This window comes from Argopecten irradians, chromosome 2 (genome assembly GCF_041381155.1).
Source record: "Argopecten irradians isolate NY chromosome 2, Ai_NY, whole genome shotgun sequence".
Taxonomy (NCBI): Eukaryota; Metazoa; Mollusca; class Bivalvia; order Pectinida; family Pectinidae; genus Argopecten; species Argopecten irradians.
In genome coordinates, this window is record NC_091135.1 from 48,690,187 (window position 1) to 48,709,418 (window position 19,232).

At 35.9% G+C, this 19,232-nt stretch overlaps 1 protein-coding gene across 1 annotated transcript; it reads right to left on the reverse strand.

Moving 5' to 3' along the window:
* Positions 1-1,294: 1,294 nt before the first annotated feature.
* On the reverse strand, positions 1,295-12,959 carry LOC138317006 (uncharacterized). The gene is made up of 2 exons (XM_069258640.1): positions 12,461-12,959; positions 1,295-2,023 (listed from the first exon to the last, which is right to left on the reverse strand). Exons 1-2 carry the CDS (start codon positions 12,926-12,928, stop codon positions 1,772-1,774), a joined length of 720 nt encoding a protein of 239 aa, XP_069114741.1. The 5' UTR covers positions 12,929-12,959; the 3' UTR covers positions 1,295-1,771.
* Between the last annotated feature and the right edge of the window lie 6,273 nt (positions 12,960-19,232).

Here is a 19,232-nt window from a genome sequence, read left to right on the forward strand (position 1 = left end):
TCATACCGATGAAATATAATCAGTATCTGTTCATCATTGCTGCATATGCGTTAAAAATGCACATTTAACTACAGTATTTTAATTGGAATATGTTATATATTGTTTTCATATGAATGGCAACAGCTGTTGATGTTATTGACAGAGACGTGTGGATAAATTAGTATGTGATGTAATTAGTATGGTTTTGTTTAATGTATTATTAACAGCCATGTTCATTTAAGGACGACGTCCCCATGTGTGCGATGTGTGAATGTTTTGGGAGGCTGCGGTATGTTTGTCTTGTCTCATTGTCTCTTTTATAGTGCTATCTTACTACATGCCAAATATACCAAACAAGCATATCCCACCGTGTCACACTATAATGACAACCAGTTGCAGCACTCTGCTATATACTTTTATAAACAATAGTGCGTCCCGGCACTACTGTTTGGCAGTACTGCCAAACATCATTATATTTACATCTGCAATGCAGTGAAATGATTCATACTGTCAGACCTTCAAGCCGAGTTGTTGTCTACAACTTCATTGGACATTTTTACAGTGTTATTTGTAATTGTAAAGGGATTTCTGCATGTATATATCTAATCATGCATATGGCATAAAACCATGAATTTTACAGTGCGTAAATTCTGTGATATAACCAGTCGTCTTACTTCCTTCATACTGAGCACCTTATCAGGAGGAAGAAAAAAAAAATTGCCCAGTTATGGCACATATAATTTAAATGTTTTCGACATTTGACTGTCTTGAATATTTTTACTTGTATTTTTTCAATAGTGTTTTTTTTAACGTTTTGAATATTATTTTCAAACATTATTAGCAACGCGATATTGAACGGAGTGTTGCTTGGTGTCTTCGGCGGCATTCCTCAGTGATATAGCACTATACAAAGGACAACAGTTCCACTATACAAGAAGACACAACATCAATATACCGCAGTCTCCCAGGACACCCACCTCGCACAACATACACACAACACACCACATACACGGGAGGCCGTCCTTACATGACCATAGCTGTTAATAGGACGTTAATTAATCAAACAAACAAACAAAAAAATTGAACGGAGTCTCAATCTACTTATAGTCAACGATAGAATTTGATAGTTCCATTCAAAGCTAGAAATATCATATACATATAGTTGAGCTACGAGAAAACATAAATTCAAATGAAAACTTACCCAGTTCACTAGACAAGGGCTGATCTCGTTATGTAGAGGACGGTGGTAACTGTAGTCTCAACGTGTACCTTCTTATATACTAATATCTAACAGGAACAATTACTTAACCATTCATATTTTTAAAGTGATAACAATTTAATATTTCTACACATATGTCTTCTACAACAGATGTTCTATGCGGGAGATAATATTCAAATTTTACAATGTCAATAGATTAGCAACACTTAAAACGATATAAATATACATATATATTAGTGTGTTATATGTCACTTACATATTTAATAATGTTTTATTTGATTCACGTTGTCAAGACACATTTATCTGCCAACGGTCGAAGTCCACTTAATGTTACATTTCTGAGTAAAACGTTGAATTTCTATCTCTTTGAAAAACATAACTTTATCGGATTACAAGATAAGGCGTAAACTAAGAATGTTTGTGAATGTAACTCAATCTGTTAATATCATTTATAGTTAACTTGTCAGTACTCTAAAATCTAAATATTTCAATAGGTTGATGGATAATTGACCAGTATAAAGATATATCAAAGTTAAAGTCAAGTAGTAATTTATGATGTCCTTTTACTACGTTCTAGTCCAACACTACGAATCCTCTTCTTACAGTTTTTCTGATTATCCTCTTTGGTTTAGGTGTTTGTGAACTTGACCTCGCCCTTGATTTTCCCATTGCCCTTGCCCTTGCGCGTGACCTTAACCTTGACCTCCACCCTCGCCTTATTGGAAACCGTCTGGGTTTTGGTTTTGGCTTGGCGGGAACGATGGAAAAGCTGCCTTTTCGTTTCGGTGTTCTTCGTCTGCTTCCACTTGGTCCGATACTCTTTTTCTACATGATGGAAAGATAGGACAGATGATAATAATGACTTTTTTTTTTCAAATTACAAGTAAACATGTTTCCAATGTAATTAAAATTTTATCTGATGTCAAATCACTTTCAGACATTTCCTTAAAAAATATTTAATATTAATTATTAAAAAGAGAACGATAAACAAATCAAATGTGTAGATTAATTCTTCATCTATTTTTTTAAATTTAGATAAACGATTCCTATAATAAGAATTAAGATATATTATATCTTAATTAAACAGTTTTATTTGTCTAGTATTGGATCATGTTCCAGTTAACTAGTATCACCTTTTTACGCTAGTGATATTTTCCATGCCTATAAATTACTTCTTACGTGCAATTGAACTTAGTAGCTTATTGCTATGTGAAACAATGTACAATTCAGGTAATACCATCCCCAATGTGCAGAAGATATTTCTTTTTATAGCTTCACAATCACGATCAAATTATAGACGAGGTACACAATTCATCACGTTTAGTGTGTGATACAAACAAGTTTTGTCTGCGTAATAATAAACTATAATGCTGACATGGGAACTGAATGGAAAAAGTTAATACACCATTCGAACAAGACGCCGAGAGAGCATTATCGCTCACCTGGTTTGTAATGCCAACTGATGTTCTTAATACAGGTTCAGCTGTTAATTTCTCATGGATTTTTAAAGATATACATTAAAGTACCCTATTTGGGCCTTCTACGACTAACTGCTATTTAAAGGAAATGTTGACGGACGGACTCATACACTATAGCATAAGTTCACCGGATCATGCAGCAAAAACAAATATATGTCAATATTTAAACATTCCTATGATCTGTTGAGCATCTGAAGACACCAACCAAAGGAAATCGCTCAAATATCGCTTTCCTTTTGAAAAAGAAGCACCTAGCTTTGGTGAGTACCTCACAAAGGCAGTACATGGTAGGTACCTCACAAAGGCAGTACATGGTAGGTACCTCACAAAGGCAGTACATGGTAGGTACAGGGATCGCAGAATCAAACCAAAAATAGATTTCCGGAAATCCCCTTTTGGGCACAAGATTTCATAAAGAGGTGAATGTTAGGGGGCCTGCTGATTGGGTATTCAGGGCGCATCAATTTCAAATGTTTAATGTGTGGGTTGGGCAATACCTGTAGATGTAAAATATATAAAGAAATTCTAAAATTCTGTCAAGTGTGTGTCTGACAGGCGGAGATAATCAATATTAGAATTTCATGAATATTTTGGTCAATTTTTGGTGCGGAATTCAACATAAGATGGCAACCCCCACATAAAAGTTTAGCAAGATGGTAGATCTGAATTTCTTTTGATTCACAGGTATGCGAGATGCCATTCTTTAAAATTAGTGACAGGTGACCAGACTTGAAAACTCCATTTAACCTGGACAGTGGCAAACGTTAATATATCGTATATAGCGAAATCATTTGGTTCTGCGGACTCTACATCACAAAGGCAGTACATGGTAGGTACCTCACAAAGGCAGTACATGGTAGGTACCTCACAAAGGCAGTACGTGGTAGGTACATCATAAAAGCAGTACACTGTGTTCATGTTAGAAAACTCCAAACTCATTACACAGTCCATAATTTAGAAGTGATTCTATACGACTGATTGACCTTGGCTGTTAATAAGACGTTAAAATAATCAAACAAACAAATACGACAGATAAATCATGTCCGATCGCTATTGAAGACTGTAAATAAGGAATACTGCGACCTCATACTATATGGTGGAACAACACAACATATCCAGGAAAGATTTAATATGCTACTACAATAGTCAGATCAGATTTGGTTTGGTTTATTATACATTTTTTTGCGTAACCACTGTATCTTTTAGTGAAAGCTTAGCACTCTTGTGAAATTAGCAGATAATAGTTGTGGTAGTCATTAAATTTACGTCCAATTAACAGCCATGGTCAGGACGGCCTCCCATGTATGCAGTGTGAAGCGTCTATGAAGTGTGTGGTGCGTGTTTTGGGAGAATGCGGTATATCAGTGTTGTGTCTTCTTGTATAGTGGAACTCTTGCCCTATTCATAGTGCTGTAGCATGCTGCCAAAGACACCTAGCAACACACCCCACCGATCACATTATACTGACAATAAGCAACACACTCGACCCAGTCACATTGTACTGACAACGGGCAAGGATGGCCCAGAATACCTCGATTCCAGTGAATGGTAAAATAAACAATAACTAGTCGATGATTAAGACGTCTCATAAACCCAAACATTTGGTGTAAATATACATATTATTCCTGTCAAGTCATAACTGCTGTTAGGTTACATCCTGTTACGTAAACTATTGCACTAAAACTGCCTACATATTTTATTTTGTTGACCCGTCTCTGAAGTTTCGATATTTTACACTAACTACTAGAACATCTTGCAAATGATCAATGTGATTAGTGTGCTCAAATTTCATATATGTATACTTTCATGTAATTCTAGATCAAACCTATACGACATATACGTAACAGTTTGGTGTGAAGCATTATATCAACGTCCACTCAACCGACAGCTCATTTAAGGACGGCCTCCTGTGGGTGCAATGTATTGCGGTGAGTAGATGTTAGACATAATAAGTAAGATTTCGGACTTCAAAATATTGACATATTTCAAAGTCCACTGAAAATATTTATTGGGTAACACATGAATCAGTTTATTAAAGGTCATAGTAGTTGGGGATCTGGTGAAGTTCAGTGTTACAGCATGTTTTTGACATTCCTTCAGATTCCAGCAGTATTTAGTATAACACAAATTCCGGTAGTAAGCATGCGCAGTGAAGACTTCCTTCTTCGTTGCGGCTTACAGATCAATCAGGGAAAAAAAACTTTTATTCAACCTTCCCATCAACCCTTCCTTATTTATGGATTGTAGTTATTGCTCTGCTGCCCTTTGTTTTTAAATTTCCATTTCAGTTGAATTGTGTGAAGACTTGACATTGACTGATGCTGATATCTGAACTCTTGCTGTCAGGGACTTTGTTTATAATTTCGTATGTAAATTGTTATCAGAGGCATTGATTGAAATGGATAAGTGCATGGTATGTTGCAATCCTCATACGAGGCAAAAGTGGCGGATCCTCGACAAACGCATATATTCTGCACTCTTGAACGTATTTATTGTCATTTCATTGTTTGTTGTTATTGAAATCATGTGTACTTATTGACAGTGCTCATTACAACGTGTTGCACTTATTGAACTTTGCTTGTTTATTGATATTGATTTCATGTATTGACAGTGCTTAATGAATATACTGTAGTTATTGACAGTGCTTATTTAATTAGTTTATACTTATTGACAGTGCTTATTTAATTGTTTGCACTCATTGATGGTGCTATATATTCACATTGTTGAAATACATTTAATCTTATTGAAATTGAATAATTGAATTATACATGTGTATTGAATTACATCAAAATTCGATTCTGCATAAGAGATATATTCAAAATTTAGGAAGTATTCAGTGGCGTAGGAAGATGAAACGTAATGGGGGGGGGGCAAAGTTAATATTTCGTAACACCCCCCCCCCCCCCCCCCCCTCGCGCGCCCCGCACCCTCAGGAGATACTTGATATTATACTTTTTTTTCATAAATCAGTACATATTCGTATAGACAGTGCATGGCTTCGCTAAAAGGAAATTAATGAATACGCAAGCTAGCAAGTTTGGGGGGTCCGGGATATCTCCTGGAAAAATATTACGGTTTAAAATGACCGAGATGAGTTTTACGATGTATTTTGATGATTTTGCGAGCGCCGAAGTCGTGATATTTTGGTGTTTGTTGAATTTGCGAGGGCCGAAGGCGCGAGATGTTGGTGATTGGGGGTCCGGGGGTCTCGAGCCCCGGAAAAAAAGTTTACGATTTAGATAGCAGAGATGAGTTTTACGATGCATTTTGTTGAATTTGTTGTTTGGCGGGTCGGGGGGTCTAACCCGAGAAAAAAATATTACGATTTGGAATGGCTCAGATGAGTTTTACAATGTCTTTTGATGAATTTAAAGCGTTCTTAACACGGTAATTTTCCGATTTAAAGTTATCTGCATTTAGAAATGATAATTGTGAGTGTCGTCATACCATTATGCAACCCAGCTCTATCTGAACATACCAGATTCACACCATCGGCACATTGTTGTGTAACTCAAAATAATAATGAATTGATTGTCTTGCTAAGACAAATAAACAAATTATTATTTTAAGAAGCATTCTTTTGAAATAGTAAAATCCCTTGATGGACATTTTTAGTCTAGTTAGTGTGCATTGAATTTTCATTATTAAAGGTTCCAACATTACGTGCTTGAACGCGCCGTGCAGCGTTATTTCTAAAATGAACTACAAAAATGTGCAGAAGGACCCTTTTTTCTTTCAAATATGCATTTTTAGAACATTTCACTCGGCGTAAATGGGGGGAGGGGCATTAAGACATGGGGAACAGGGGTCCTACGCTTCCTACGCCCCTGGTATTCTATTTGGAATGTTTATGTTAATTAAATTCTTCATATCAAATAACTTTAAAACAATTTAAGTAATATTATTAAGACACAGAGTGATATTACCATCGAGTAAATGCTGGTATCCTCATTCAACTTTATGATGCTTATGCAATCTAAATTTATTGTGATGTACACCCATTAATGATTTGTTTGTTTGTTGGATAAATTAACATCCTATTAACAGCTATGGTCATGTAAGGACGGCCTCCAATGTATGCGTTATGTTGCGTGTATGTTGTGCAAGATGCGTGTTTTGAGAGACTGTGGTATGACAAATGCTAGTTATACAGCTCACCACGTGCAGGTCGAGTCGACGTCAGTCACCTGATACGATTCGGAATCCGACAAAACTCGAAGTCACTGAACATGGCGGTGATTGAAGGGGCTTAATTCAAAACCAGGATTATGGGCCGACATATGCTTTTGGGGAGCTTAACCATCAAGTTACATGTCCATGTTCAAATATCAAATGTTTAAGCGAAATATCGTTACAGTGAAATTAGCATGAAATATAACTTTAATGATAGGCGCTTTGTAGGAGCAGAAACTATCAATTTTATATACTTTGGTGTCTTTGCCAGGGGACAGAACCCAGATCCTCCTCACAGGGGCGAGTGCTCAACAGAAGGCCAAAAGTGAGACGGTGTCAAGGGAGACGTTAGGAAGAAGGGGAAAAATAAGATCCCAAATTTAGTCGCCTTTTACGATAATGCAATAGGGGCAGATGGTACAATTCTAAACCAGAATCCAGAACCTTCCTTAAAAGGAACGAGCGTCCAACTAAAGGTTAAAAAGGAGACGGAATCAAGTGAAAGATCAAGAAAATAACAATTCTGGAAAAAGAGAAATATTTAGCCGCCTTAAGGATGTACTCCTCTGAGTAGTCAAAATTTTCTTGTATTAAACTTTTTTTCTTATATAGATTTTTGGAAAGAGGAGTTCATACCATGAAAGAAAATGAAAGAAAACATGTCCGTGTGCTCGTTTTTGAGCTACTGTCACTCAAAGTTGCCAAGTTGACAAAATATTGGATTTTATGGGAATTTTGCCGTTTTGACCATAAACACAAGAGATTAAAGTCATAACTTCCTAATGACGTGTTTGATATGTATTAATGTTTGTAGAATTTATTTTCCAGTAGTCTTCTTTTAAAATATACCAGTTTTGATTAATAAGACATATATTTTTTCTCAGAATAACATATGCTATCCCTACCCCTTAATTTTGAGCTACAAAATGCACCATTTTCAGCCATTTTTGCCAAATCTAACCCTTTATAGAAAAAAGTTCTGATATTAAACTTTTGTTTATATTTTGCATATCAATAGGGAAAGGGTTGTTCTTTCAAAATCAGGCAGAAAAATGGGAGGTCCGTGTGCTTACTTTTTTGCCCCACTTGAATATTTGTTATTTTTCAGTATTTTAGAGTAAAAAATAAAAGTGTTCAAATTACCATTAAATGTAAAAATGAAAAAGTGAATCATTTCACACATTAAAGTTGTATGGTCTATAACTTTCGCTCTTTTGGTCATAGTGAAAACTGTTGAAGTGTTATACATATTTTTCTCCGTCTGCCTGAGGTTTAAACTTTCTAATTTTACCACTTTTTATAAAGTTGCAGCACTGGAAGTATCTTTAATTATAAAAGTAAAAAAATATCTTTAATTATAAAAGTAAAAAAATAGGCTCGAAAGATGCCGAATCATTCCGAACTCTTCCGAACATCGTTGCGACAATCTCGAAGTAAAACGAGAGTTGTGAAACCAAGAGAAAATATCAACAATTTTTCATAAACAAAACATGTGGTTGACCTCATCAGACTCTATCTACAAAGAAAATAATGCTCGCACATTACAATATTTGATACACACAACATTTTACGGTAATGTGTAAATTGGATGTTTCAAATACTCATACCAGCATGATTTGCTCATATAGGCCAGAAGGAAAACGTAAACAAACACATGTGTGCTTACGCTAGTTACCTGGCTCACCACGTGCAGGTCGTGTCGAACGTCAGTCACGTGATACGATTAGGAATCCGACAAAACCCGAAGTCACTGAACATGGCGGTGATTGAAGGCGCTTTATTCAAAACCAGGAATATATGATTCCTAGATTTCGGCTCTCTTATAGGCCGACATATGCTTTTGGGGAGCTAAATCATCAAGTTACATGTCAATGTTTGAATATCAAATGTTTAAGTTACATATCGTTACAGTGAAATTAACAGCAATACAACTTTCATGCTCAATATTTTCATTACCACGAACCAAGTAAAGATTTACAGCAAAAATTAGCTCAATACAGTTAAAAATGCCGGTGCAGTGATGATTTTAGTAAAAACAATTTCAGTAAAAAATGATAAAACTTTGGCTCTATTCAAAGCGAAAAAAGACACAATTTCAAAATGGCCGCGAAATGGGTCATTTTTTAAAATCCCTTAAAATCTGCTAAAGTTTGAACTGTAATTTTTTGACAAAATTTGCAACTGGCAACTTGCTAAAGATATTGATAAATTGTATTTGAAAATATCATAACTTCTTTGATCTTTGTCGAAACGAGATTTCAACGGGACTGAAACCTCAGAAGAATACATCCTTAAGCAGAGCAGACAATACCTGTGGTGATTCACCATGGCGCTAGGGAATATAGCAAGTTGTCCTCAAATATGTCTGTGTAATCAAAGATTATACCTAGGTGGTAAACAAGTCTTCATTTCGCAAAACAAAACATACCTCATATTACCTCTAATTTTACTTCAAATGGTACAGTGCGGTATATTTAATTATTAATTTGGTTTAGAGATATTGACTGCATTCACATGCAACTGCTCTGTATATCTGCTTCTTGAGAAGGAATGATACATACATAATGTATGTTGGGATGTTGGGAAGTCCATTGTTGGCATTAATGACGATTTAATTACCCGTACTATCTGTGTTTGTCAAATCAAACGTTACATGTATATAAACGTTAATGTAAATTTAATTACTTTTAGTAATTAATTAAAATGAATTTGCATTTCTGATAAACCTCTCAGACAAATACAAATAGACAAGTAAACCGCAATCCGTAGTGATTAGCTCACAAAGACAAATTATACCAAAGGCTAAAGTGACAACATAATGGCAAGCATTAATTTACATTGTAGCGTACAGCTGTGTACCTGGTTTGTTTAGATACATGATGACATATAGGAAGTGTCAACATTTTAGAATTTTGATAGAGATTACATTACTTTACTAGTGCAGTGAGTATGGCTTATACAGCGTAGAATCCCAAAATATTTTAGATTTACTTTATGTCCACTTTGATTATGAAAACAATAGCTACAATTTAAAATACTAGTTTTATTCTGTTCTCTAAAGATACGTCATATGTTTATAACAAAGAGATTCAATATCAAAGTTGTCAAAATCTCTACTAAATATGATAGTGTCATAATGCACAAGGTTACGGAGACAATCATTGTGATTTTTTTCTTTCGTTTTTTTTAATTTGAAAATTCAAAGCACGTTTGTCCTTGAGGTGAGCGTTCGCCCTGTTAGGACGTTCCTTAGCCGTCGTTTATGGGGCAAGTAGAATGTACGTTCGGGCAAATGACTTTAAATGGGATACTTCATCCCTCGACAATACTATGAGGTAATAGTGCCCAGGCCATAATAGATAATTAGTGTTTTGAGAGTCTGTGTTATATCAGTGTTTTGAGAGTCTGTGTTATATTAGTGTTTTGAGAGTCTGTGGTATATTAGTGTTTTGAGAGTCTGTGGTATATTCGTGTTTTGAGAGTCTGTGGTATATCAGTGTTTTGAGAGTCTGTGTTATATTAGTGTTTTGAGAGTCTGTGTTATATCAGTTTTTTGAGAGTCTGTGTTATATTCGTGTTTTGAGAGTCTGTGGTATATTCGTGTTTTGAGAGTCTGTGGTGTATTCGTGTTCTGAGAGTCTGTGATGTATTCGTGTTCTGAAAGTCTGGTATATTCGTGTTTTGAGAGTCTGTGTTATATCAGTGTTTTGAGAGTCTGTGTTATATTAGTGTTTTGAGAGTCGTGGTATATTCGTGTTTGAGAGTCTGTGGTATATTCGTGTTTTGAGAGTCTGTGGTATATTAGTGTTTTGAGAGTCTGTGTTATATCAGTGTTTTGAGAGTCTGTGGTATATTAGTGTTTTGAGAGTCTGTGGTATATTAGTGTTTTGAGAGTCTGTGTTATATTAGTGTGTTGAGAGTCTGTGGTATATTCGTGTTTTGAGAGTCTGTGATGTATTCGTGTTTTGGGAGTCTGTGATGTATTCGTGTTCTGAAAGTCTGGTATATTCGTGTTTTGAGTGTGTGGTATATTAGTGTTTTGTCTCCTTGTGAAAGTGGAACAGCCTTTATTCTCTATCTTTTCTGCAATTATTTTGTCACATGAATGACAATTGAAATCAGATCGAATTTATGAAAAGGAAATAATTGGTTGCTACTCTGTATACGTTGATGGTCATTCAGAACGATGAAAACTCTTGTTCAATTGCCTCGTATAACTGTTAATTTACCTTAATTGAAAAAAATCTTAATATCCTGATGTAAGCAATACATCATCGTGTTATATCAAAGAACCCATTTACAATGCTTGAATCATAACTGACTTGCACTGGTTGTTACGGTTATATTGCAAAGTTACGACTTGATGATGTTTATTCATCCACCTTTTTCCAACACAGTTGTATTTAATTCGATGGCTTTGTTTGTTTACATAACTTGATGTTGACGAGCTTTGCGTTTTGATAATTCTCTTGTGTGCTATTCTATAGATTTTCAGCACAAAATCTTAGAAATTTCACTTTTTTATTAATACTATTATTATAATATCTTAAATCAGTTGATTCTTGGATTTTTCTGTCGATATTACAAGGTATCATGGCACATAAGTAATGGAGTAAGTTAAAATAGTGTGCCTAGCACTCATACGACTGCATGCATTAAGCCAAAATTGTTGCAAGATGTATGGTATTCCTTTGTTTGTTTGCAAGCTTACAAATCAAACGAACCCTTTGCTAGTCGGGTTACTAAATTTCTCTTATCTATATTCTCCTGATTAACAAAAGTCATGTTCTGTCCAGATATACACGGGGCACAGAACCATCTAGTTATGATTTGAACTTAAATTCCATCATGCATTTATAACAATTGCTATCCAACGATAGCACCTGTCTCTCACCCACTAATAACAATGAACAAACCCCATGTATCTGAATGTGTTATTGTAAGTTCGAACAGCTATAAATATATAACAATTTATAAATCAGATATGTAGAGGCGATACCGGAAATGAGGACCATTCATTAAATGTGTCGGGGAACTGTTAAACTTGTTACAAGATGTTTGAATAAGGACTACAAATGGTTTGTGCATTTTTGACGTATTGTCATAGCATGACTTTGGCAGCAATTGAATACCACCATTCCGAACGCACAAACGGGTTACAACGGTACCACCAATTGTTACAAAACATCTTAAGTGGTTTGGTTAGCTTGTGTACTCACCAACTGTTTTCTTATCATGACACAAGTCTAGAATAATGTGGATGAAGCTGGGAGGTATCGTCTTCAGGACATTCCGTGACAAGTTAGTACAGCTCTGATATATATTGAACAACCGACCAATTCAGTATGATAGATACCAGCCAATACTGGACGATAAATTGATAATACCTACTGATGGGGTTACAGCTGTTATCAATAGCATTCTTCCTTTTCAATTTAGTTACGGCACGCACAATGAAACGGACAGGGAGTCAGGGACCATCAATTAAAAGAATTAAATGTACATACAAACGTATTTTTGAATGTCAACAGTCTTATTACCATCCCTTATATATCAATAAAACACTTAAGCATCATTTTCCCTGAGATTATATTTGTATAATACTATTTACCTTTGTTGATTTTTTATCAGCTTGTTTTGTGCCAAGGATAAGGATTTGCCGGAGGGGTTGTTTGAAGTCCTTTTCGTGTTCCGGTAATGTATTTGATCTGATTTTCTTTGGGTGGTTTCGTCGTTGAGTTCCCTTTCTGTTAGCTGTCCCGTGTCGTCGGGAATTCAATTGGCTTTGATTTGGGATTTCCTCGCCTTTCGGAACTGAGTTTCTGCGAACTGCCCTTTTTTGCCTTGTATTCCATTTATCAGGTTTTTCCACTAATTGATTGGTCCAGTCAGATTCCTCCTGGAACTGTCGGAATCGTGATTCAACATTCCTGATACTGTCCGATGAAAAGACCATCGGTTTCGACTCATAATGCTTCTGTTGAAGTCCATTTGTTTCAGAATCAGATAGTTTCCTTGGAAAACCAGTCACTGACCACAAACAGACGGTCGATACAAAAAGTTTGAAAATCGTCTCCATTTTCGGCAGCTTTACTTCCTCTACTAGGACGAGAGACAATTACAGTGAGGCTTTCGGTGACTTACAGTTGCCTTTATCACTTAAGACATCACTCACTGGAAGATGTGACGAAGAAAATACATTTTTTGTGCTGGGTCTCTTTCATCATAACTATACCTTTATAGTTAAGTTTTAGTTGAATAGATTTTATGCTTCGCTGCTTATGTTGAGATTTTTGTATTATATCTCAATAACGCAAATAAACGATTCAAATAAATCCTTATTTTTCTACATACATACTATCGATAATTTCTTCCAAATTCCATTTTGGGATTTTTTTTTCTTCTCTATGAAATCATTACACCATTATATCAAGCGTCATTATAAATGCGACGTCATTTTTTCTTATATTGACTGATAAATTATTTTTTTAGCCGATGGAAATTTTAGCCAATGGAAATGTTCAAGTAAAATCAAATAATTGCTTAATGTAAAAAATACTTGAGTTTTATAGCATTTTAGAAAATAATTATCCAATGGCGTATCCACTGCATCGTATAGTGAAAAACTTGGTACTTTAATGAAATGAGCAGACAATAGTTGTGGCAGTCACAAGCTTTTATTTGTTTGATTAAATTTAGGTCCTATAAACAGTCAGGGTCTGTAAGGACGGTCTCCCATGCATGTATGTGGTGTGTTGCGTGTATCATACGGAAGTGCGTGGTGCATGTTTGGGAAACTGCGGTTTATTCGTGTTGTGTCGTCCTGGAACTCTTGCCCTTTTTATAGTGCTATATCACTTATGCATGCCGCCGAAGATACCAAGGAACACACACCACCCGGTCATATTATACTGACACTATGCTGTGTATGAATTAGATGTTTCAAATACTCGCTCTGTGGACATATACCAGCACGATTTGCTCATATTAGCCAGAAGGAAAACGTAAATGTGCGCTTACGCGAGTTAACTGGATCACCACGTGCAGGACGTGCGGACGTCAGTCACGTGATACGATTCGGAATTCCGACAAAATTACAAGAAATACATCTTTAATGCTGAGCGCTACGCAGAAGAAACTACCACTTTTATAGACTTTGATGTATCCAGGGGACAGAACCCAGAGCCTAACTCACAGGGGCGAGCACTCAACAGAAGGACAAAAGTGTAGCGGTGTCAAGGGAAAAAAGGAAAAGACAATATCCCTTTAGTCGCCTTTTACGATTCATACGCCTTTTACGATTCATATCGCCTTACCTGACGGGCACTTTAGATATAAAACGTGCACATTTTCTAACAATGTATGTATAAAACGTGACAAGTTGGCAGATTATGAGAAACCTAGGAAACTAAACACTTCTCATCGTCATGCTTCTACACGCCCATTTTGACTTTTTAAAATGGTAATGGAATATTTGCTTTTGAAGATATTTTAATTCGTATATTATTTTTTTTAATACCGTAAATTGTAATAATTACATGTCAACATCTGGTTCAATATTATAGTTTGGTATGATGTAAGGCTTTTCTAGGTAAAATGTTCTGCTATATAATATACATGTAGATCTTTGATAAAGTCCATTGTACTGAGTGATTATAAAGATATGTATTTTAATCAGATTGAAATGTAGGGTTTTGAATAAGTAGTCCAACCACTGGAATCAACTTGTGTGCTCTTAACCTACATAGTTCTACTCAATGTTGGAATTGAACGTTTTTATTCAGACATTTGATTAAGACGTCTTTCCAACGTCTTAATATAAAAGGGTCTTGAGGATGTGTTCCAATAGGGATTAACATAGGTCCAAGAAGATATAACTTGAATCACAGGAGTTTGACGTTCTGTTAATATATATAGTTTAGTATATATTATTGACAGAACGTCAAACTTCTTTGCTTGAATATACCGCAGTCTCCTAAAACACGCACGGCGGACTTTCTACACGCTACACACCGCATACAGGGGAGGCTGTCCTTACATGACCCTGTTAACAGGACGTTAATTAATCAAACAAACAAAAACAAGGGTCTAAAATACGTGGAAAATATATCTAATTTAATTCTGAGATAGCGTCTCTCATGGAGTGATAATAGACTGTTTAAAGTTTCAATTACGCCACACGACAAAATAGCTGTATGAAATATCCCATAGGGCCTGACTCGTCACCCTTCAATCACTTTACCTTCCAGTGACAGATGTCAGCTGGGAATTTAGACAATTGGATTTATACCTGTTGTTGATAAGTCAGCGCGCCCTTTCGGTGTCCCCCTTGTTTATTAATTTGTACCGTGAGGTTTTTGACCGTGGTATTCAGCATAGATCGGGGAGATGTGTAGCACCAACATGTGTTTCGTTCTATTTGTTAATTCTGGACACGTGGAAGTACACGACCCCTCATGACACTGAAGTCCTAAATGTACAGACCATAGAATTTAACATAATTTAATGTTTGTTCTGGGCGTTTACCTGTCCAAGTTTGAGTAACATGTAATGAAATGCTGTCCGTATTACTAACCATTTGCCCATGGTCCGTTCGTAAAGAATTCATTTTATCTTTTTTTAAGCAAAGTTCTTTTTTATATATTTTTCTTAGTTTTAATTTTAGGTTATCGCTAAAATCGGTAAGTGGCCATTTGGCATATTTGTTTGGAAATAATAAAACGAAAACAATATAAAAAGGTAATAGAAAAAGGTAAGCGGTAGTTTTACATTAAGAGTTGATCACAGTTCATTCGATAGTTTGTTTTAGCTATGGGTAAACAATCCAGTGTCATATAAGCCGCCAAATTGTTTGCTTCATATTGAATATTCTCGCACCTATAACATGACTAAAAACCAGGCACATGTTTTGAATCGCTAGGCTTTACACCACGGCGGAATCACACTGCCTTCGATTGTTGTTCTGATTGGTCGCTTGCCTGGTGTCGGTAAAGATGGCTGACAACAGCAGAGATACGTATACAAAAATTTATTACCAGGCACACATTTCTATATAAATTAAAATTTGAACTTTTAATTCAAATAAATGCCTGTTGATAAACATGTTTCGGTAAATAAGAGAAATGAGGTTGATAAATTTACCTACATGTATCCCAGGACGTAGATGATATATGTATCAATACAGATTTTATCTGAAATAATAAAAATAATCTACTTCCTGCTTTGCGTAAGGCTATGGTGCGGTATTTTCATCGAACTGCTAATTAAGTCAAATGACGACTGGTTCGCCCGTTGTCAGTATAATGTGACCGGATGGGGTGTGTTGCATGGTGTCTTCGGCGGCATGCTTCAGTGATATAGCACTATAAAAAGGGCAAGAGTTCCACTATACAAATAAACACAAAACGAATATACCGCAGCCTCCCAAAACACACGCCCGCACTTCATACATGCAACACAGCGCATACATGGGAGACCGTCCTTACATGACCTTGGCTGTTAATAGGACGTTAATCAATCAAACAAACAAACAAACATACACAAAGATAGATACAGTAACACATCTCTACACCACTGTCACAAATAGACCATTATACAGGTAACACCTTTACATAAAGACCACTTGGATTAATAATGACCATTTATTTCATCTTTATAACCGATCCATGGTGACTTTAATATAAAAAATATTTTTATATCAAACAAGATATCCATGTATATGTACAAGCAGCTATACCATACACTGTAACCCCTTCCCCTAGAAGGAACTCCTCGATATTTGCTTCATTAGAATTAAAACTGATTAAAAAGTACCTAGAATCTATGAGAATTTAATTCAAGTACCTGGGCCCGGCACCATAAAACTATTCTCAGACAGATTTTTTACTCAAGTATATGATTTAACATAGACTTGAGTAAAAAATCTGTCTGAGAAAGTTTTATGGTGCCGGGCCCTGATTATGTAATTGAGAATTCCGAAATATGTAATATAAAGATTTGTACGGCTTTCACCAAAATGTCTCCGCTATGTTACGCTATGATATTCTCTTCTGATTCAATGAAATAATCACTTTAATTCATTTAAATGGCAAATTAAATAATCAATCTGCGTCAATGTTTCATTCTATTACTGAAAATCGAAATGCATCGAAAAAAAATCAAATTATATTCTGATTTGGTTGTATTCAATTAAATGCTACCATATTGCGCCATTGAGACTTGTGTTGGATAATTTTAAGTACCCGGCGGGGAATAATAATGCATCCACATTGTTTCAACTCTGACTACGCCTCTGATAGTTTGCTAACATTATACGAGGATAGAATTTGGAATATCGTGACAGCCAGGACTATTATATAGAGGGCGCTATTAAAAGAGGTATAACGCATATCTGCCCTTTTCAATCTAACGGTAACCGTTTTCAAAATCCAAGACTCAGTATCAAAATGTGACATTTATGAATACATATGCTTCACGTCTGATATATAAATGGGCTTATTTAAAAAATTAGTTTGTTAATTACAGTAGATAATTTTTTAATAATAATAAAGTTTCATTATCGTGTGATTGTGGTGTCTTAATATACTACAAAGAGAATATTGTCACTTATAAACGACATGATCCAGAGCATGCTGAAGCCGAGATGTTATGGATAGACGTTCACAAAGAGTCACATAAATTTCTTTTAGCTTGTCTCTATAGACGCGAATCTCCTGTTAGATATTGGGACATATTGGACTCCGTCAATGAGAAAGCTATAGATACTAATATGGATATAATAATTATTGGTTAATTAAATATTAACATGACCAATCTTCAACCGCACTCCCATCTTGATAGACTGATGTCTAATGAACATACTCGTATCACTCCAACATCAGCGACTTCAGTTGATTTTGTTTTTACCAATAACAAAAATATGATAAAATGCATGTGTACTTCTTCCTATATGAAGTGATAATTCCTTGATTAATTTCAATATTTCTTACACAGTTTTTAGAAAACATATCGTAAAATTTTTTTCTTAATTATCCAGATGCTGATTTTGACAAAATGAATAGAAATATCTTGGGAAAAGATTGGGAAAGCCTTATAAATTGACATGATACGAATGAGTTTAATAACATATTATATGATACAATAAAAAAACACCTTGTAACTGAATGTATTACAATTAGGCCAAGTGATAAAAAATGGATGAATAATGATATCAGATTACATACAAGACATTTTTGTTTGTTTGTTTGTTTGATTGATTGATTAATTAACGTCCTATTAACAGCTATGGTCATGTAAGGACAGCCTCCCATGTATGCGGTGTGTTGCGTGTATGTTGTGCGAGGTGCGTGTTTTGGGAGACTGCGGTAAATTCATGTTGTCTTCTTGTATAGTGGAACTATTGCCCTTTTTATAGTGCTATATCACTGAAGCATGCCGCCGAAGACACCAAGCAACACACCCCACCCGGTCACATTATACTGACAACGGGCGAACCAGTCGTCCCACTCCCCGTTTGCTGAGCGCTAAGCAGGAGCAGAAACTACCACTTTTATAGACTTTGGTGTGTCTCGGCCAGGGGACAGAACCCAGAGCCTTCCTCACAGGGGCGAACGCTCAACGAAAGGCCAAAAGTGAGGCGGTGCCAAGGAAGGCATTAGGAAAGATAAAGTCAGTTAGGAAGAAAAGAATACAAGACAAAGAAACAGAGCACATAGGAAAGCAAAATCATCTAATTCTGCATTCCATTTGGGAAAATTATAGAATCAAAAGAAATGAAACAATAAGTAAGATACGCGAATCAAAAAAAATTATATGTGGTTTGTTTGTTTGATTAACGTCTTATTAACAGCTATGGTCATGTAAGGACGGCCTCCCATTTATGCGGCGTATTGCGTGTATGTTGTGCGAGATGCGTGTTTTGGGGGACTCATGTATATTCATGTTGTGTCTTCTTGTATAGTGGAAATGTTGCCCTTTTTATAGTGTTATATCACTAAAGCATGATGCCGAAGACACCAAGCAGCACACCCCATCCAGTCACATTATACTGACAATGGGCGAACCAGTCATCCCACTCCCGGTATACTGAGGCTAAGTAGGATAAGAAACTATCACTTTTACAGACTTTGGTGTGTCTCGGCCAGGGAACAGAACCCAGAGCCGTCCTCACAGAAGCGAACGCTCAACTCAAGGCCAAAAGTGAGGCGGTGCCAAGGGAGACAATAGGAAAGATAAAGTCAGTTAGGAAGAAAAGAATAGATAAGATCCTAAATTTAGTCGCCTTTTACGAACATGCGATAGGGTTAGCAGGTACAATTCTAACGCCTGAAGGGCTACCTGAAACACAGACAGATAACGAAGTTGATCAAAATCAACATGGTCAT

What these genes read in the sequence shown, in the direction of transcription:
- LOC138317006 (XM_069258640.1), bottom strand. Translation starts at nt 12,928, where the DNA reads ATGGAGACGATTTTCAAACTTTTTGTATCGACCGTCTGTTTGTGGTCA. An exon ending in CTGATAAAAAATCAACAAAG is followed by an intron (nt 2,024 to 12,460) that starts GTAAATAGTATT and finishes TCCATCATGTAG; the next exon opens with AAAAAGAGTATCGGACCAAG.